The 21,736-nt window shown below is 38.4% G+C and overlaps 2 protein-coding genes across 6 annotated transcripts in view; one reads left to right on the forward strand and one right to left on the reverse strand.

Annotated features, from left to right (window-relative positions):
* Window positions 1-21,736, forward strand: part of CMSS1 (cms1 ribosomal small subunit homolog) — a 244,276-nt gene that overhangs the window by 60,375 nt on the left and 162,165 nt on the right. Inside the window, exon 1 of one of the 3 annotated variants that reach the window (XM_052793849.1) lies at window positions 7,991-8,063. The exons of the other annotated variants lie outside the window; for them this stretch is intronic. Within the exon in view, the coding sequence (XP_052649809.1) occupies window positions 8,000-8,063 (64 nt within the window). The 5' untranslated portion in view covers window positions 7,991-7,999. Of the gene's footprint in view, window positions 1-7,990; window positions 8,064-21,736 lie in introns of those variants that run through there. 3 annotated transcript variants of the gene reach the window in all.
* FILIP1L (filamin A interacting protein 1 like) overlaps window positions 1-21,736 on the reverse strand; it is a 159,711-nt gene that overhangs the window by 58,594 nt on the left and 79,381 nt on the right. For all 3 annotated transcript variants that reach the window (XM_052793840.1, XM_052793839.1, XM_052793841.1), the window contains exon 5: window positions 17,656-17,834. In XM_052793840.1, the coding sequence (XP_052649800.1) occupies window positions 17,656-17,834 (179 nt within the window). The remainder of the gene's footprint in view (window positions 1-17,655; window positions 17,835-21,736) is intronic.

The raw sequence follows: 21,736 nt of genomic DNA on the forward strand, positions 1-21,736 counted from the left end.
CTTTTGGTCCTAAATAAAACTTAATGATACGTGTTGAAATCAGAGCCTACATACTGTTGTGTTAGGACACTTATTCTAGCATAATATCAGGATTCTTGACGATGACTCACACAGGATGCCTAACAAAATTGTAGGAGCCAAACTGTAGGGAAAACAGGGGCAGAATAATTTGTTCTATGATAATGTCACATTTTGATTTCTGAGAGGAGATACATTTGATCTCAAAATAATACTTTTCCCCTCTTTTTCTTGCTTGCCACTGAATCCTCAGAAACAACTGTTAACAATTTCAGTCTCTCTGTTTTGCATCTAAAGGCTCAGCAGAATTTCTTAAATTCTTGGGCTCAGAAACTTCTAGTAAAAGTGAGTGTCATAACCTGATTATCAGTGAAAGAAACACAAACTTTTTAATATACTTCTAGTTTTGGAGTTACCATGTTGTTATGTTAATAGAGGCTCTCTTTCTCCATAATGTGAGATAAAATAACAGTTCCCGAACAGCCTTCACTCTCCATTTGCGATGCATAGTGTATGATGCCTTTGATTGTGTCCTCTCTTACTATGTAAAACAAGAAATCCTGCAGAGAGAGTAGATGGGTGAGGGAATGTGTATAGAAATTTTACTGAATATGGACATTTCAGTTCAAAGACAGAATGCAATAAAGAACATCAGATGTGCAAAACTGTCAAAATGTATCTCAATATACATATGTGCAAAAATAGGAGCATGCATATATGCACGTATATATACACACCTATGTTCATCTAATACATTAATGTCAAATTCCCAAAAATGTGGTGATGAGAGAGAACTGTTTCAGCTCATGTCAAGACAATGTGCTTTAGTAATTTCTCCATCCCTGGAGAGCTTATTAAACACTAAACAAAATGTCTCAGAATGTAACTGATTGAGTGTTCTGAATTATTCACTTTTGTTTGGCTCTTGGCCAGCTTTTCATTGCAGAGGGCTGTGGCAAACAAAACCTGTAATTTACACTGACAATGATAATACAGTTTATTCTGCTAGCTTCTCAACTCAGAGCTTTTATAAAGTAAACACTCAAACAAAGCTTAGGTTCTTAATGTAAACATGTTTTGTAACTCTGAACTTAGCCAAACAGTTAAAAATCAAATACTGACTCTATTTTTTTCGTCTTCCCATGAAAATGTCATTACATATTTTTCCTTTCCTTTGCTGATAAATAGGGATATCCCAGCTTGAATAATGAGAAAAGACAGCAGTAATCTAAGAACTTTTTTTCTTTATTCACAGTTCTTTGTTTTTAACCATGTGGGTTTAGCACCAATTTCCTAACCATTTTATCTTTTACTACCAAGTGTATCCTTGTGAGAATTGACACAACTTCCACCATACATTACATATCTGCTCATCATGTTCCACTTGCTCCAAACTCGGAGTACAGAATGGAAGTTAGCGGGCTTCTATAAGATCTGTAATTTCCAGATATTTCTGGGATTTTGCTGTTTGCTCTTTTTTGGTGGTTTTGCTTTTTTTTTTTTCCATTTGCTGAGTTCATTTTCTTCCAAAAGGGTGTTTTTTTCCTCCTTGAGAACTGAAATGTGAAGTCTGATTGTGTAAACAGAAGTAGAATGGTGAGAAGTCCGAATGGGCAGATGCAATAGATGTGAAACGGTTAAGCTGGGTCAGAGACAGTGGTCAATACCAGCACATGAGGGAGAGGTACAAGAAACCATGTTGCAAATGATCATGTAATAAATGTAGGGAACAGCCCAGTAGAGATTTATCTTTCAAATTGCCTATTCAAAGAGAGGTTACAGAAAGGCGTAGTGGCCCTATCTGAGTTATCTACAAGTTAACCACTTTTGGAGTGGGATTTTAGTCCATGTGAAGACACTGTCTTCAGTCACTTGAGTGGAGCTGTCATGAGTACATTTCCATGGACAGCGCTTGGATCTTAGGTGCCTGCCCCACAATGGAGGCATCTGAACAAAGTCACTTACTTTAGATATCTTCATCTATAAGCTGAATCACGCCTTTAATGTCAAACATGGGACAAAGTTTACCTTTTGTTTCTGAACATAGTTTACAGCTACAGTCGAAAGCCGAGAGGGGAACATGAGTGCTAGGAGGGCAAAATTTGCTCCATGTTGAGTAAGGTTACTAAAAGGTGAAGTAATATACCTATTATAAGATACTCTGGACACCTTGTATAAAAATGGAGAAACAGAAACATTATCTGAAGAGAAAGTGAAGTTTAGGATTCTTTTTGGGCTGCAACCAAAAATCTGTGGTTTGCCATAATGACTGCAAAAATAAGTACTCTTTATAGAGCTGATGACAAGAACCAAAAAGGAAATGAAATTGAATTATTTTAATACTAAGGACTGAAGTTATCTGAGGACAGATGGATCAAATAGAATAAACTTATTTAAAAAAAAAAGAAACCAATGCATTCATATGAATATCTGCTTAGTATATACTTTATGAACTGTAGCACATGGTAGTATGTACTCTCTTGTCTTATGAATTTGTCCTGAACGCAATGACAGTGAATAAGACTTGGCGTGAGTAATAACTTACGGTGTTGTGTTGCCATTCCATTTTACACTTGAGGAAAGTGAGGTGTTTGTGTTAAATAAGGAAGTGTAATAACTTCTTCAGTGTTATACAGCAGATCATCAGCTTTCCCTTTCCCACGGGAATTGTAACTGCTGAACAAACAAGATAACATGAGGAGAAGTTTCTTAAAGAATTAAGGTAGAGGTCTGGATGCTATGAGAAAGTGGAATGGTGTTCAAATGGTTCAGGACTTTTTTTTCTGCAGTCATGGTCCCAATGTCATCTAGTATTGGGATCCAAGTACTCCTGTATCCTAATTCTTGAAGATATTTCAGTGTCTTAAACATTCATCATATACATTTTGCCTTATCGCATTTTTTTTGGTGGATTCAGCTGAAGAGGACTTGTGATATGTTCTCTCCAGCTTTTTTTAGAATTGAAGATATTTTTAGTATTTTTCTTTTAAAAAACAAACAGCCTCTCCCTCTCTCCTTGGAGATAGGAGAGCTCTGCTTTATTGGGAATAATTTTTAAAAGCCGAACTGTTCCAGTGAGCTCAGCATCTTCATTCTTCTCCCCATTATTGTTGTGAACTGCTGCATGCCTGAATGCATTGGGAAGTGCGGCTGCATTCTCTAAGAGGTTGAAGGCTGCATGCCTGAGCTCTTTTGAAATGATGACCCCACATGCTAGTATTTCTTTCTTGAAAATTTGACTAAATATTTCATTATAGATATTTTCATGAGACTTATGCATGGGTTCCTATAATCTCATTCTTTGATTTTTAGAAAGAAGAGAAGGAAAAAGTGAAGATTGTGATGTTCTACAACTATCCAAATATTCAGCTTTTGCAACAGCAAATCAAGATTCTGATTTTACTTCTTCATTTGGGTGCAGTAAGGATAGGTAGCTGTTTCCATAAGGTTTGTAAAAGCAGTGTTATTTGCTGTGGAAAAAAGCTGTTTGTATAGTGAAACAAAATGAATTATGGAAGTTTGTTTCATGGCTGGATTTTTTTAGTGTCCAATAATGTGCAAGCTACTAGGCTTTCCCCCTGTTAGGATGAACACAAAGTTTTTCTGCAGTGTACTTCTATCAGGGTCAAACTGGACTCTTGCTTAATATCCTGGACGCAAAAAGATATCTGTTTTCAAGAACCCTGTAGGCATTTCATAATTTAGAGGTCTTTGCTTCTTTCTTGCATTTCATTTGAAATTAGCTGAGAGATGAGAAAATGGGATGATGATGGATAGGCACACAGCCATAAGGAACTCAGTTAAAAATTGGCTTTTATAAACATCTATTTCAAACAATTTTAAGTAACTCGTCAGACCCTTGAGTTTTGTTTTTATGCACGTTAAAGTGCATGAAAAACATACTCATGCTGGGAAAGGGGTAAATGAACCACTGTGAGCTCAGTTAGTTTTGCTTCATTGCAGATACCAGGATTAACAGGAGGATAGAAGGGCAAAGCATTACTCAGTTTAAGGACAGATAGGGAAGGAGAGCAGACTTGGCACATCATTCTGCTTTCCTCTCAACTGGCTGGAGTATTTTGTGTTTGCCCGATACCTGCCAGTTCTCTTCTTTACTATAGTTTCTTCTAATTAGTTGGTGAATCAAATGAATTGGTCTTGAGTTCTGCTTGAGTTATTCCTAGAATCTCTTGTTTAAAAACTAGTGCTGCTTCCCATTTCTCTGACTTTTTAAAGAGAGGAATGACCCACCAGCTAATAGTTCATCAGTTTCTCATGCAAGTTCTTTTAGAACACTTAAATACCATTTAGTCCTGGTAAGGTGCTAGTAAGCTTGTTGCTTTGTCTTGTACAAATTTGATCTAAAGCTTTTTCTATCATCAGTTTAGCTTCAGATGGCTTCACAGACTCTTTCTCCATAAAGAGGGTCTAATGTGAAAACCTTCTTGACTTCCCAAACAGTGGAATCCAATCTTGTTGGTTAGGGAAAAATATAAATGAAACAGAACTAAGATTGTGGCAAATGAACCAAATTAATTTTGTGCCTCAGTGTTCAGAGGAGAAGAATGTCCAGAGCAATTCCATGTTCTCCATTTTGAGTAGAATGCAGACTTCCCACTTTTGATGGATGGATGGATTTTAACATACCAGCATTTCTATTTCTTGTATGTTATCTTTGTTTGCACATATTTTCCCTTTTAAGATGTCTTTATACTTAATTTATTCTAATCTGTTGTTAAATTGCTTAGTTGGCTTTGGGGAGAGTATTTTAGTTGCTTGTGATTTGCTGATAACACATTTACGTGGGATCTGCTTTGTCAGTGTTGTTAAATTGTTTCTGTGGTGCCTCATGCATCTCTGGCTTTTCAATATTTACACTGTGGACTAGCAGGAGCAAAAGCCATAACTTGCTTCTACTATTGAAATTTATGATTAGATGCTTTTCAAAAAGTTGAAATATTTAAATAGCTATTCTCTGTTATACTCTAGTGTGATGTTTATCCAGCATGTAAAAATAACTGCAGATTCCCCTTATTTCTGCCCTTTCTACCTCTCATCACTGTGTGGTAAGTGTCATTATTTTGGATTGATGGTCAGTAGTCTAGCATTTATATGACTACCTCTTTATGTATGAGCTTCAACTCACAGAAAGTCTGGATATGCTTTTACAGAGTTAAATACATTTATCTTATTTCACTGTCTCCACTTCTCTGCTTTCCTTTTTTTTGTTACAGCTGTACAGCTCCTACATCAGCATAATTAGTTCTCTCATTCTAATTTAAATACTTTAGCAATAGTAGAATCATATTCCTCTGAATGTTTTCTTCTCATGCACTGAGAAGCACATTCTATCTGTGTCCACATTTAATACTAGACAGTGTAGTTTTTATCGGATTCTTGGATTTGCATTAATATAGGAGCCCTTGCACCCTTGTTCTTTGGCTGTCTGTTTTTTGGGGTTTTTGTTTGGTTTTTTTTTTTTTTTAAACTCTGCTTGGTTGAAATAGTGTTTGGTTAGACAGAGCTTTGCTATCTCCTGTCAAACTTCATTAACTACTTTAATGCTTTATTTCCAAGAATACAGAGTTTTAATGATTGCATCCCTAATTGATGTGTCATCCTGACCTGTGCATGCCTTTGCACCTGCCAACTTTCTGCTAAGTTTAAACAGACTTCATCTTCATTTTAAACTTAAATACCAGCAGCCTATTTTTGTTCTATTTTAGGTAAAGTTTGTGCATCCTATTCCAAAAGTCTTTCCACAGTCTAGTAAAACTGAACCCTTTCTTCCTGCATCATTTTCTCAACTACTTAATGAAATGTACTTTGCTGCCTGAACCTGTGCTTTGGTACTAGGACCGTTTCAAAGATGTAGCCATGGAGACAGTCTTGTAGTCAGGTGGCTAAAAAGCTAATTTTGTCTCCAAGCACTTTGTGAATTCCTTTATATGTTGTTATTTTTATTGTGAACAGCTCCTTCTCAGTTTTCTCCAAGAAATGCTCTGGATGCCTCCTGGGTATCATAAAACCACTATCTTTGCATTTAGTAATCAGAATACCCAAGGGAGAGATTGTATATACTGTTTTGAGACTCAGATCTTTACATATGTAAGCGATAAACTGGACACTTCACTGAAATGCTGGTAGTGAAATCTGAAATTATATGAAATTAGCTTAATTTTAAGACTGGTTACAGACAAGAAATTTAGACCAGACTAATCTTAAAATTTGATACTGCTTATAAGCATGTGTGGAAAACAGCCTGATGTATAATTCATGTGAAATAAATGTTTTATTTTATGAATCTAGTAAAAGCTCTGTTTGGAATGCCTTCTTTTCTTTCTTTGCATTGGAATGCCTTCTTTTCTTTCTTTGCATCTGAAGTTAATACAGAGCTAAAGAAGATGGGAATTCATAGAGGTCAGGAGCTTGAATCTGTAAGGTACATTCCTTTAATAAAACTATATTGAGTTACACACTGTGCTGTTGGATGTTCGCTATTGCAAGAAATTATGCTTTCCAAAATGGTATTTTAAACTTCCTTACCCTTTGGTAAACTGAGGGCTTATGAAGCTAAGTCAGCTTGGTACTTGTGCCCTTCTGTAGGTTCAGTACTGTATATTTCAATCATCTTATGTTTCTAGGCCAAATACTACACTCAGGAAGACCTAAAGTGCGCATAGATGATAACAGTAGTCTTCGCTGTCTTTTCAGGGGAGTTGAACTGTATAAACTCTGGGTTTATTTGTTGCTCCTTCAGTCAGAGCTACAACGTTGGCTGTTACATTGTGTTCAGAGACCATCAGAAAACTGGGTTCTGAACCAAAGACGATCTCTATTGGGCTGATATTTCAATAGGAGTTGCAGATGACTAGCAATTAATAACATGGCTTTATGGATGTGGTGCTGTATTACAATGGTGAAACTTTGATGAGCATGTTTACAAGGTCCTTAGAGTTTTAATATAGTGGTTTTCATTAAGTTTGTTTATAATCTATAGTTTTTATTGCCTATACTTAAATCTAGTCTATAAGGATTTTGAAGGTTTATAGCAAACTTAAAGATATAAAAAGTTAAGTAACTTCATCCAGTGAGTGTGTTTATCCAAATATGTCATCAAACTTCTCAATTTCCTTTTTAGAAGGCCAGTTAGGGACAGACTGACTCATTCTCCTGTCTGACAGAACGCAAAGACATCCAGAGTTTAGCTGGCAATACTATTGAAAAAAAGGGAGAATTTTAGGATTTCAGGGAGTGTGTCCTGCTTCTCAGTTCTCCAGTTGGACGCAAGATAAAATTTTCAAATGAGAAGCATGTGAAATCTTGTCTAAACATTTGAATAAATGATGACCCAATTTCCTGATGACTTAAATGCAAATTGTAGGATCCAAACATTCCTAAAAGTCATCTTAGTAGTAATAAATTTATACGTCAGAATAAGGTTTACAGTGCTAAGCATTTTCTGATAACCCTAAAATTCTTAGCATACAAATCAACTTGAAGGGGGAGGAGGCTGCATGGTCTCCATTTCTGCTAGGTTTTATTTCCTTTTCCACAGATTTGTCTGGTTTTGTTCAGGTTTTTTTTCCAGTTTATGAGGAGGAAGGAGGCTAAGCATAGTGTGTAAGGAAGTACAAGTGAGATGGTAACAATTACGATTGACTGAAATGGAAGGATAGTTCAAGAAAAACAGTTTTATTAACTATACCCTGATAATGTCTGTGGGGCACGTGTTTTTCCCCAGTGACTTGAAAATACTATGAATCAAAGTGCTGAGGCTAAGAAATTTCCCAGTAGTGTATGAGAGACAAGACTCTCACTGCTTTTAAAAGTGAAGAGCTCTGCTCAAGTTGCAGGTTTTTAATCAGCTCTTATAATTTCAAGCAAAATGTGGAACTTGAAAGGTATTGGCAAGGAAGTAAATAAGACATTGTTCCAAAGAGCAGTTTTAGCGATTTTTCTTTTGCAGTGCCATAATCTGATGCTGTCTCCGCTGAAACGGCTAGGAGTATCTTGGGCAGAGAATGAAAGCAGACCTGTGCAAGGTATGTCTCATCAAGCTCATATGCACATTTGAAAACAACCATGTTTCAGGATTCAGTGAGTTTCCCTTCTTCTCCAACACTCTTGGCAAAGGTAGAGTCTAGGAGAAGGTAACTGATGCTAGGCCAAATTTGGCAGACAAATCAGTTACCTGTCTGGGTATTTTCAGTGTTATTGTCCCTTTGGCTCTTTTAATTTCCTCTTTTGGAGGGGAATAAAACCTTCCTATGGCAAAATACTGCCCCTCTTCCCTTTCAGTAGCCTGATAACAATGACCCCATCACAACTGTTGGTTTTGGGTTTTTTTTCTGCTTGAAAATTAACCTTGTTCATGATGAAGTGATAGTTCGAGAGCCTTTAGTGCTTAGGCTTTCTGTTGTCAGTATGCCTGTAGAAGCTCTAGCTTTTCTGTGGGAGGGTGAAGGGAGTGGTTATGTCTCTGTGCCTGCTCAGTCTTTGGAGTTCCTTCAAACTGTGCCTCGCAGGGGCCATTGAGTTGGGTTTTTATCCCAAGGCGTGCGCAGTTGAGACCTACCACAGAAGGGGAGTGAGCAGTTCTCTATTTGGAATCGTCCTTAAGCAGCAGACCTTGCTGTAGCCCACTGAAACTCTCATCTTGGGCTTTTATCTGCTGTGGACCTCAGCTGGGTCTGTGTCTGTGACCAAAATGGGTGCCTTAGGGGTCTTTTTCAGTCTTAGCCAAGTATCTAGAAATCTTTCAATAGAGTAACAATCCTATCAGGAAGGACTGTATTGAGTTGTTAAAGAGAATGAATTATTGAATGAATAGAAAAGTATAATTTTCTTTACAACAACACAACTTTTATAGAACAGTTCTACAGGCATTGAGACCTTTCTGTATTTTGGACATTTGTAATGAGAAGCAAAGCTGTCGACAGTATGTTTGGAGAACAACGCTCTGTTGCCAGGGATGAGACTAGATGATCTAATGGTTTTTCTTGTATCTACTTCCTATTACTCCCATTTCCTACTCTGAGCCAGGCACCCGTCCTGTGTCGTGTCGTGTCCCCGTCCCCGTCCCCCCCCCCCCCCCCCCCCCCCGCCATATAGGAGTGTGAAACAGAAATTTTAGAAACGATGGTTCATATGTCCTTCCTGACCTTTTAGTTTATTTCTGAATTTATACATATTCTCTGGCTTTTTTCCAGTTGTCTTAGCAGAAGGGTTCGAATATTGAACATACTTTTTCAATGTGTTCACACTTTTGGTCTTCAGACACTAAATAGGTTATGTGTTACCTTGTCCAAGTGTGTGGTGTTTTCCTGAAAGGTTATACAGTGTGCATTTCAGGCTCAAGAAACAACAAAAAAAATGTACTTATGTGAAAATCAAAATTATCAAATAAGAAGATTTTGGTGTTTATTTTTAACAATGTTGTCAGTAATCTCTGTTCTTAACTGATGTAGTGCTACTGATTTTCTTTTTTACTCTCCGTTTAAAATTACTGTCTTAGCACAGAGACTGAGGCTGTGACATTTTTCTTAAACTGCTTCAGTCTCCCATGCATGCTTCTTTCATATATGTATATAATGCTTAGAGATTTTGTAGCTGGGCATAAATGCATTGAAGCTCATAATATGCCATGGGAAACTTGGTTATGAGTTTAGACCACAGGTCTTGGAAACTGGTGTATGACCTGCATTCTCAGTTCTCATGGCCATTTTTCTCTTGCCTGTTCTTAAGATATGTAACTAATTATAGCACATATAAGTCACTTAAATTTTTCTGCTACAAGAAAGATCTTAACTTCATTGAGATTTCTCCTCCTCCACACTTGAACAGGAGTATAACTTTTCCCATAGCAATGGTTTGTTCTGGAAAATTATGATAGTGTCAAACTTTCTATCTTGGAGAATGATTTAAAGATTTTTCTCTCTGTCTGATGTTGTGTGTTTTCTTTTCAAACTCCAGTTACAAAATCCTGTGCCAATTTCTCCATCTCTCACAGCCCCACCCTGCAATGAATCAGAAGTGCACCGTGTCTTTTTTTGGTCACAGGTCTTGCTGCAGTCATCCGCTTCTATTGTTGCTTATGATTAGACTAGTTATGCTGTGCCGCACATGGAGCAGTGCACTCAGTCTTATTTGGAAATGTAAATTGGTGACTAGAGCAAGTGCCCCATTACTGAGGGCAGTGCCTCACCATGAGCATATTTGGCCAGTGCTTCATCATCAGTGCTGGTCACTGGTTAGGTTCCAAACAGAGTATATGGAGTTGGTGTTAATTTACAAGAGCCATAAATATTCTGAGACTTGCCAGCTTAGAAAGATCATCTTTCCCTTTGAGCTCTGACACTAGGGTTAAAAGTGCTGACTAGAGCTACCACCAGGGTGGTTTTCCATGATCATCCCTTTCAGGAGAATTTATGCCCTTTTGGAGGGAGGGCGTACGGCAATGGCCATCACTTTCCCCACTCATGCGGGGAGAGAGGGTAGTGGTGTAGGAAAAGGTTGTTTGACTAAGGTTTTTCATTGTGTCCTCCCCAGCCTCAAAGTGTGCAATGATAGTATCGGTTGGTAATCGTGACAGTGTGCCTGAAGCAGTGAACAGACATCTTAACGTGCTCAGAATTTAAAAAAATTAAATATGAACCTCTTCTCTGTATCATTTCTCCAATGTCAGTGCATTTGCATGAGAAATGGTTATCACCTAGATCTTGCGTCTGCTTGCTGATTACAATAGGTGGAGTGATTTAGAATTGCACCATGGATCTAGAGAATTTCTCAGTTGTGTTAACACCAAGTTGAAAGCCCTGTTTCTATTTGTATTTATCCTTAATCTTTGTTTTGAATAAATATAATGTGACTATTTAACAGTTTGGGGGTTTTTTAATCCCTTTGTTAACCTGGATTCTATCAATTTATTTGCTTTAAGATAAAGTATTTTAACCTTCCATCATGCACAGAAACTGTTGTAGAAATCTTTGAATCCTTGAATTTGTCAAGGGTTTGATTTCACAACATCTGTTGAAAGTTATTTAGCGCAATGGTACATAGTTTTTCACATACAAGCATGAGGTAATTAATCTGTGTACATCACTTCCTTGAGTCTGTCTTCGTGCCTCAGTGGTATTATTAGTGGGACTGTCCCATTGGGGTGTAATGTAGAATACAAACGCTAATGTTTTGCTTGTGGTGGGTCTCTCTTATTCACCTACAGAACACTAGATACCCATGAAAAAGGTCAAATGTACAGAGATCTGGCATCCATTTCACAACTTGCAAGACATAGTCTCAGGCATATGTAATATATATAACTCATTGCCAGAAAGCTTAAAGGAAATGATTGCATTTGAGTACAATGCAATCTACAACAATAGTTCAGTGTGCATGAAATTAAAAACTGCTGGTAACACATGTAGAATAAATAAGTCGATAGTGTTTATTTTTACTGTAGCTTTCTATAGAGATAAGATCCTGCTTCTTATAATATTTGATTGGCTTCATTAAGAAAAACAGCAAATATTAATTATACCCACTGTTATAGAATATGAAATTTTCCAGACCTGGGCATATGCAATATGTTGTTATTCCAATGTGTGAATGTGTCAGAATTAAAGTACAGCAATGTTATGCTGACAACATACTAACACACTTCACCTTTTAGCTGAGATAGTTCCTTCTCTCCTTGATGCCCTGTCCCAGTTTTCAAGCATTGCTCACTTGTCCTACTGTGTGTAGCAATTACTTTCATCTGACACTTTAAAAAAAACAACAGACCATTTAACCTAGAATGCTCAGTTTTAGGAAACCACATTTCTTACCTACTCGATATCTGAGCAGTATTATAACATAATATTATTTAATTTGGGTACATTTTTAGTGTGATGTTTAGTCTGTGTAATAACATTGCATAAGAGGGTAAGTGTGTACTGTAAAGGTACACAAGAGGAAACACATAGCCTTAACTCAGTAATGAGAGCGCACACAGTGAGGAGACATAGAGGGGTGAAATAGCTAATGTGGAAATGATAAAAAAATATTTTTGAAGTGGGGGCCTGGAAAAGGATTTCATTATTTGGATGGGCAGAAAGATGTGCTTGGTTTATTTGTGTGGGTTTGGGGGGTGGTGGTGGTGTGTGTTTGTTTTGTTTTTAATTTTATTTTCTATTTTCTTGGCGGTGCTATGAAAAAGAATTTGTGAGACTTAAATGTAGAAAGGCTCAGGTAGAAAATGTGCCTAGGTATGACAGGCTGAGTGACAAGCAGTATGACTTTGTTACCCCAGTTTTAAGAACTGAGGTATTAAGAATCTTAAAGATGAAACCAAGGGCAGGGGGTTAAAAGACTGAGTTCCCTTCTGATCTCATGGAGTTGGGGATGATGGCAGGTTGCTCACGAACAGTGACCTTTGTTGTTGTTTTGGTGGTGGTGGTTGGAGTAGACTTGAGTCATCAGCGTAGAGATGATGGCTGGCTTTGAGTTTCTGTGAGAAGAAGCACAGAGAGTGAATGGATAAAAAGACCTAAAGAATAAGACCTGTGGCGTCCTATGGACAGAGCACAGGTGGACAACGAGAAGTTTCTAATTCAGAGTACACTGTGGAAGCACTTAGAGAGAGGAGTCCAGCTGGAGTCGCAGAAACTCTGTGGGGGTAAGGTGGCAAGGAAGTACTGAAAGCTCATTTGTGTCTAAGGCAGCCAAAAGATCAGAGACGGTGAAGATGGATTAGGTTCAGAGGTTTGCCAGAAGGGAAGTTATTGAGCCTTTGATGAGAGCAGTTTCAGTTGAACATGGGGCAGAAGCCAGACCAGAATGATGCCTACAATGAAACTGAGGGAAAGGCTGTCCTGGTGAGGATGGCAAAGACTGCATCAGGAACCCAGGCAGCCAGCAGAATTGCTGTCCCTTGGGGGTTTCAATAGTCAGCTGGACAAAGGTCTGAGCAACCTGATCTGACTGAAGTTAGTCCTGCACTCAGTAGGTTGTGCTGGAGACCTCTGGAGGTCCCTTCTAACCTGTATCACTCAACAGGTTGTCTCATGAACTGACTGACCTTGAGGGGGACAGCAGTTGGAGCAACAAGCACAGTGTTTTGTGGTGATGTGTTAGATGAGAAAGACTACAGTTGTGAGACTTTTGCAGGTTAGGTTCCATTTTTTATGGTTGGTGAATGCTGACTCCTCAGATGGGTATAATAATAACTTACCTGAATGCTGAAAATGCTCTTAATGTTTTAAGAAGAAATGTCTGATACAGTAGAATAGAGTTTGGTGGCTGGCTTAGTTTTTTTCACTTGCTTAAAGCATAAGGAGTAAGTTTCATTTTAGGAAATGTTAGGATTGTCTTATGTGTAAACAGTTGTGCTTTCTTTTTCTTTGGATTAGGTTCTGTATATGACCTTTGTGAGTGTGAATTCAGAGCTAAAACAAAAACTTACGATGGCTTTCCTCCCTATAGAAAAAAAACCCCTCATCTTAGCAGATGATCCTTAAACTTACTAATTGCTGCTATACCATCCTGCAAAGTTTTGTGCTGATATTTGAATTCCTGTGAGCAGCATTTATCATAACTGCCTTTAAAAATCTGTTTACATTGTTTATTTGAAAACTGCTATTTTTTCCTGTCCTGTTGAACAACATTCACTTATTTAACCAGTGTATCTTCATAATAAAGCTTTACCCTTTGTACAGTTGAGAGTCTATACGCTATATAGAAGGTTTGAAGATGGGACGCACCTACACATTGGCAGATTTCTTCCTTTCCTCCAGTTTAACCCTTGAGTACTTGTGACTGGTTTCTTCCACTCATACCTTCATTTCCTTTCAGTATTCAGAAAATGGGCAATAACTGTGCTTATGTAGTATTTAAAACTCCTTGAGATTTGCAGAGGAAAAGGGCTGTGTAAGTGCTAATCATTTTACTATTTTACTCTTTCGTTTCTTTTGGGGGGGGGGGTGGAGAGTAATATGTAAATGCGTAAATACCTGCATGCATATGGCATGTGTTTTCAAACTGGGAACACGCATATGTGGAAACCTTCTAGTTTCATATTTTAGCTTTGTAAAATGTTTTCTAAAATAGTTCTTATTATTAATTGTACTGCAAAAATATGGAATGTGGATAAACATATTTGGACAAATGGGTACATCCTCAGGGAAGATAAAGTGGAATCTGCATTTGAATCTAAAGTAAGTATTCTTCCTAGTCTTTAATCCTGCCCTCCATCCCCTAGGCCCATGAAATGCAAGAGCTTCTAAACAAGCTCCATGGCTTTTATGCTATGGTTCTTCAGTAGCATAGTCTGTGTATCTAGCTTCTGGAGGTTTTTGTACTGTGAGTTTGGGTGCTGCTATTTCTTTAGGCTCCTGCAATACAACAAAATTTTCCCTTCTAGACTCTGGTAGACGTGGTCTAGTGCACTGCCATGCACATGTAGTTTGTCTTTGTGTTCCTGTCTGATCTGCACACATACAGAGTACAACTCATGTTGAAATGCGGGAAAGACCTATGCAATCGTTGCCCATTGGCCGCCTTTTCTCCGCAAAACTGTTCCTTATCTGATAGGCGTTTGTCAGTGGCTCCATGCTTTAAAAGTGCGTATGACTGAAGAGGAATAAATGTAATGGTGGTAGTGTGATTTTTTTTCATTCTTTTACTGACAAATGTCTGTTGCTAAGTATTGAGACTCTTTTCAGTTTGGAACAGCAATCTTTGTCTCTTAACTACAGCAAGACTATGGAGGATTAGTTTTGGCTGGCAACAAGAAGAATGCTTTAAAATGCCTAAAGGGTTAACCTTAAATGCTAATCCAGTTCTCATATCTAGAAAGATGTCACTAGTCCTGTCATAAGGTTAAACTCCCAAATCTGACAATGTACAATTGCTGAGGCCAAACTTAGTCTTGTTGCCTTGCTGTGAAGTCAAAGGGATTCTTGAATGATTAAGGTGAAGAGTTTTTACTGAGTCAGTGAAGACTGCTAATATTTTGCTTGATCCGGACACAGTTTTTTAACTCTTTTAGTAAGAAATGTCATGTATGGAGGGAGTAAGGCAGCAGAAAGGCACTAGAGGTGGAGGCTTGCCTAGTTTTTGTAAAACTTGATCATCTGATAAATTAGTTCATCAGTAAAATTTTCAGTTAAGAATTCTGCAGTTCTTTTCTTCCTGTGGACATACGTAAGAAAGAGGAAATGCTTTCTCTCCACATTATTTGAAAATATATTCAGAGTCATATGTAAGAGTTGGATGTGACTAATAGTTTGTGTATTCTTGCTATCAAGAGTAGTTTTCAGTGCTTCAGCATCACTGTCCCATAACATGTAAGGTTTTTTTTTCATTTTGATCACATAATCACGTATTATTCATGTACCTTGTTTTGCTTGCATGCATTCTATACTCTTCAGGGTAACTTCAGCATATACTGTAGCCTTGTTCTTTGATAAAAGCAAGACACTTTTTTGACTGAGTGGAGGATTTTGCTTTGAAACTGAAATACCGTGAGGAATGCTATATACCCTTCCACACTTAGAATACTGCTTCTGGCTGAAAAAAGAAGAAAGTTCATTGATTAATACTTACTGCTTTTCTGAATTTTTTTTTAAATTGAATTAGGGGGGAAGCAAAAATTCATTTGTTATCACTTTATGTATGAAACTTTTCATAAAGTTCTATTTGTTCGTAATCCAAATGCAAAACTCACATCCTGAGAAAATTTAAATTGGACTAAGGTTTTTGAAATGGAAGAAAAGGTCACTTCGCTGCCTATGGGTGTGTATTCTGAATGTCAGGTCAGGCAGGCTAGTGTAGAAAGAGCTGTGCCTTAACTTGCTGAGAGGTTTTTTTGGTTGTGCGTTTTGGGTTTTTTTGGGGGGGGTGGTTTTTTTGTTTTTGTTTTTTTTTAGTTATGGCAGGCAATTGCATGGAGATCTTGATGGCGACATTACTTGGCAAACATTTTGGAATCGGCTCAACATGTGACATCACACCCCCTTAAGGTTTTCCACATAAAATACGTCCTCCAAAGAAAATACAAAAATTTAGACTTAATCTGAAATGTATTATTACATCCTCTAAGGTCTCATTAGGCACCTCAGTATTTCCCCTGCCCCCCTTTTCCCAGGCAGATAGACTAAATGTTGCAGATAATAGTGGTAAAAGTTTTATAGTCTTCTTGGGGGGAATATGGAGGAGGGGCAGGGAAGAGAGTTTTAATCCCATGTCTACCCTGTTTTCACAAGAAAAAAAAAAATACTAGGACTCTAATGCTTAGTCTTTCCTTCTATGCAGCTTTTCACGCTGTGTGAGCATGTGTCTGATGTAACATTTTGCCACTTTTAGCAACTGTAGTTGTTTAGCTCTGTCTGTAAGAGATGTGTGTCTCAGTTTTTGAGAAAAAGACAGCAGAGATTAAAACTTCAATTCAGCTCAGGTTTTAGTTCCTGATATGATGATGTTTCACAAAAACAGTTCTTAGAGAAAGAAGTCACTTCTGTGCCTTTTGGGGGGACTCTGTATGTGCTTTTCTGTGTATGCCTGTGCTTGCCTGTATCTGTTTACATTTTTCTGAGAAGCAAAAGGTTTTTTTCCCCAGCCTCTTTAATTGCAAACCATAAATATGGCTGTGTACTTGGTGGGAAGCATATGTGCTATCTTTGATAGACCTGCAGGAGAGAGGTGTAGTGTGGAGGGTGAACACTGCCAAAATATGTGGAACATGATGTTACACAGGCGAAGCAGAGGAAGAATTATCTATGCGTAATCTGAGTTTAGAATAGGCTTGACGTTCTCACACCCAAACATTTCCATCTGGAAGCTGTTCCTAAGCGAAAGGAAACAGAGACAATATTCTCCTATCTTCTGGAGTAGCTATCCAGGGAATAGGAAATGTTCTTCAATATATACATATTTTTTTTCCTTAAGATGTATTCAGTTTTAGTGCAGATTCAGAGAAGCCACAGTTTAAAGTGGCCTTTTTAAAGACAGTAAGTGACATTAAATTCTTCTTAATCCTTCTGAGAATTGGTAATGAAACCCTTACACTGTGCTTAAACAAGCTGTGGTGCTTTTAGGTTATACTTAAAAATAAAGTTGGATTTATGGTTTTTATGCCAATCCTGATATGAGAACTTTATGGCATTCTTATTTTCAAAGCTTTCTGTAAATTATCCTCTGCCTTTACTTCCTCTCTCTGTGGTCTGTCCAAACACCTTCTACTTTTCCTCATGTCTTTTTCTTCCGCCGTCAAAGGTTGCATGCCTGATTTCATATTCTGTTACTTACATACTATAGTGTACACTGAACATCTAAATGTGCTGAAAGGTTGCCTACTTCATGTTGGTTATAACTTTACACATTTGCATTTCTCTTTGTATTCTCTGTAGTCTAACATACCTGTCATCCTGCAACAATGCTGAAGAATATGCCAACCATTTGACCTACCTTACCTGCTGATGGATATGTAGACATTACTGTTATTTAGGAGTAATTAGTCATGTTTTCACAGCTGAACTCTCAAAATACAACTCTGCAAATGCACTGATTTTTAGTGGATGCAGAATAAGAAAGTGGACAGATGCTTAGACATGTTAAACTGTAGATATTTCTTAGTACTATGGTGAGAGGTAACCTTACCTTTCACATTCTTGTTCCAGTAAGTTTGTAAACTCATCACTTTTTTCCATGTATTTGCTGTGCTTCCTCTTCTCTTCTTCTAGTTCATACAGTGTCTGTCTGTGTGATTTTTCTACCATTAGAAGTTGCTCCAGCATTCGTCTGTGAGTTTCTTTCTGTTTCTCTACAACTTTATCAAGCTACAAAAAAAGCAAAAACTCCTGATGTCTTTTGAAATTCTTACTTACTCAGGCTTTCATTAATAAAAGATTTTACGAGAGGCTTAAATAATATAAAATGCATTTAATAGCGTAATGGCCAGGTCCTTTGGTATCTGTTTGGAAGGGGTTATTTAGTTCTGTCAGTCTAATTCTGAAAAATTAGAAAAATAAGTTAAGGTATGGTTTTGCAGGACCCTCAGTCACCTGCTGTTCCTCCTCCTGCCATGACTGATCCTCAACAGCTACTAATTAACAGTTACTGTTCCCAGGGCTGTGCTTTTCTCATTGATCATTGTGGTAGAGAACCAGATGTCTTGGCAGAAGCCTCTGCTTCATACAGTAGACAACTGACTTTAGGTTGAATAGAAATAGCTGCCTCATTTGTACCTGCATAGGAAATAAGAGCATTGAATTGTCTTTGTAAGGTAGACAGGTAGATCAAAAAGCAGTTTTCCTCTGGTTTCACAGTAAACGCGTGATAGAAGCAAGAGTAGAAAACAATCCTGTCTCCTGTGCTTACTCTGAGCATGGCTCTGGGTTTCTGGAATAAGTAAGTGCTAAATTTTGAAATAGTTGAAAGTATTTTTATTTAATGGTGGCATTTCCCGTTTTGTTCCTCAAATTTCACGTGTAAAGCGGTTTGCCTTGCAGATAGCACCTTTATAGCACACTTTGAGGATCAAATTCCCTCCCCTTCCCCAGGTATTTCTGCTGAGCTTCTAAATATTATTGTATAGTGATATTTTAATTTAAATCATCTATTTTAGGTTTTGGTAATAATTTTTAGTTTTTCTAAACCACAGAGGTATTGGCATAACTGTTCACTGGAGTTATGCTGTTAGACAAAATGATTTCCAGAAACCGAGTGAAAACTATCATTCTGAGGATTCTCTTAAGAGTTTTGAATTCAGTATGTGACTGAGTTATGCAAGTGTGTGTATGAAACCAGAGGGGGTTTTCCTCCTTAGGCATTACTGATCTAGCTGAAGTTTGAGGAAAGATCAGTGGAGGCCGTCTAAAGACCTGGGAAGAGTCTGTATTTGTGAGAGTCTTTGTTCCCTGCTCGTTCCCCTTCCTCTGTGGAGACTGCCTCCCTCATCGGGTCAACACAGGAGTCCTCGTATCCTTTTTGGAAAAGAGAAATTCTGAGCTCAAGGCCCAGTGCCTCCTTTTAACCCCAGTCTATTCTAGTAGGTCAAGCTGCTTTGCAGTGCTTCATTCTATTAACAGGAAAGAATTCACAAATGGGTGGTGTGGGAAGCAAGGCTGGTTCTGGTTCTCTGATGCTTCCCTCACAAGGAATTCCATGTGCTACAAGAAACCCTGGGGCTTCAGATTCTAAGGGCCACTGCTTATTTTGGACAATTTAATTCCAAGGAGTATGATTAATTATCTTTTCCTCATGTTTATTCACAGTTTGGCCAATAGAAGTGATGACAGGAAGAGCTGGAATGCCTAAACATGAGTTTCTTGAATGAGTGAGAACCTCAATTTCTATATGGGCTTCTGAGTCTCCCTCTGCTTACCTCAGCTTCTTTTTAAGCTTTATATATTCTCTTATGTTTCTCCTAAATCATTGCTAACTTTTGGTGACACTGCTATGAATAAGGAAAAAGGAACCATTGACAAGACTTTGAAGATAGTTTGAGTCCAAAATACTCCAACAGAAATGTGGACCATTTTGAAAATTGCCTGTTCTTTCTGCTTACGACATGAGAGTGTCTTTTCTCTTGTGACATAGCTAAGCTCATTTCATGCATGATCAAAAAATGTAAAGAAACCTGAGTGTCCTTTTTGGCTGTTTTGTCATGCTCTTACAGCAGAATGTTAAGGTTTTTTTCGTCTTGTTCACTCATCATTTGCGTGCTTTTACACCAGCAAGGTCAATGCTTTCTGGAATCATGATCCTGAAGTAGGACCTCCTTTGGGAAAACATTTCTTACCTAAACTCTTGCATATGGAATTTTTCTCAGTAAGCAAGTGCCACCTTATACAGTAATCTCCTGGCTGTGTTTTCTATGTCTTGTACAGAGGTTGACAACTGAATTGCCTGAAAAGGTCAGGTTGAAGAAAACTGGCCATTTTCTAATTTCTCCACAGTCTCCCTTCTTCTAGCAGAAGTGGAAATTTCAGAATTTGAAATCTTTTGTTCAGCTACTAGCTTACCAGAAAGAGAGAGAGAATTTTCAGCGTGTTTGACCAACCTTCCTCCCCTGCCAAGATTTCGGAGGGTTTTTTGGAACAGCTATTGCACAGATGCATGAGGCACCATCACCTGGGTTTCTGATCCTTGCCTTTTTAAAGGTCATGCTGTCAGGTGACTATATGCTGTTCTCAGAAAGCAGCCTGCCTCTGATGCAGTGCTGCTTGCAACTATGGCCCTGTCTTGCTTAAATTGATATGAACTGGGCATAAGCCTTGCATGATAGTGCCTGCTGGTCTGAGCCCTCAGTGCAAGGTCAGGTGGGGAAGAAGGTAAAGGTGTGAACTGATTTCTTTTGGCAGGCAGTCTGCATGGATGGGATTAAGAAAGTGAAGTGATGCATTTGTATGGATTGGACCACAGCTTCAAAAGTACATGTAAGAATCTGCTGGGATGTGTAAATTGCTATCATAAGAAAATACTGAAATTTCTGGCTACAAGCTGATCATAAATCAAATAACTCATTTTTCCAAACATATAAATGCCTGATGGAGATGAGGGTTAGTCGTCAACACAAACAACATTAACCAAATAGAAGATAGTCCTGCCTTCTGCATTGTTGGTTGTGAAGAATGTGGGACCTGCCAGCAGTGTTTTATGGGTTCAGTATATTTTGTTTGCTCTAGAGTATTTGTTGAATGGCTAGAAGTTAATTCAAGCAGTAGTCCAAGCAGCATGTATGCAAGAAGAAAGGTAGTCATTCCAGGTTTTTGTTTTGCAGTTCTCAATGATCAATGCCAGTGCCTTTCACTTCACAGTTGTGCTTTTGTCAGTGTTGAGATTAGCAGTTTGGAATACAAACTGGTATTTGGGATGGGTGAGGTGTATATTCAAGGCAGGTAAGTGGAACAAGGAGTTTGAAAATGGGTAAAAGAACAGTAGTGTCCTGGGGAGAGCTGCTTACATGAAAGGGTAAGAGAGACAAGTAAATAAGCTGCTGCATCAGAGTTGTTTTCACGTTGCAGTTTTCTCCTGTTGCTCAGATTAGAAGATGCATTTAGGTTTTCTTTTCAAGAATGCTGTCAAATCAGTTCTACCACGAGCATTTGCAGCTGGTGTGAAGCTGTTGTGGCTAGGGACAAGGTGGAGAGCAAGAGCTTGAGATTCCACTTGGGGGAGAAGGGAAGAGATGCTGGGCCTGTGTCCTGGTACAGGTGGGTGATAGAGAAGAGAATTGGAGAGGCAGCAGATCTTACATCACAATTAATGCAGACACTTGAGATCTGCATGTAAGCTGCATGATGGGATGGGCATTTGGCCTTGTGACAGTTGTGTTTGTTCTTGTGCAGCATGCCTCTCCCTCCCTGCAGGACCAAGCAGAGCAGAGTCTGGTACTGGGTTGCTGCACTTCTTTGTGGTTTGTTTGGAAGCTCTTGTGTCCCTCTGCAAGATAAGGGCACTTCCCCAGGGAGCAAAATTGACTCTTGCATTTACCCTGTGAGATCTTGTGGCTGACTCCCACGTATCCAGCAAAGAAGAGAGAGAAGTCGTGTGAACTCCTGCTAGTGCGAGATCCTCACAGAAGAGTGGTCTCCAGCAGCCCCTGGTTCCTCAAATTACTCTGTCCAAATGCTAAATCTGCGCATGCAGAAGTATCCATTTATATGTATGCACACACTCAGCATATACAGTTCTTGGCTAAAAACCGCAGAGGACTAATAAGCAGCAGTATAAATTT

Source organism: Harpia harpyja, chromosome 8 (assembly GCF_026419915.1).
Source record: "Harpia harpyja isolate bHarHar1 chromosome 8, bHarHar1 primary haplotype, whole genome shotgun sequence".
NCBI lineage: Eukaryota > Metazoa > Chordata > Aves > Accipitriformes > Accipitridae > Harpia > Harpia harpyja.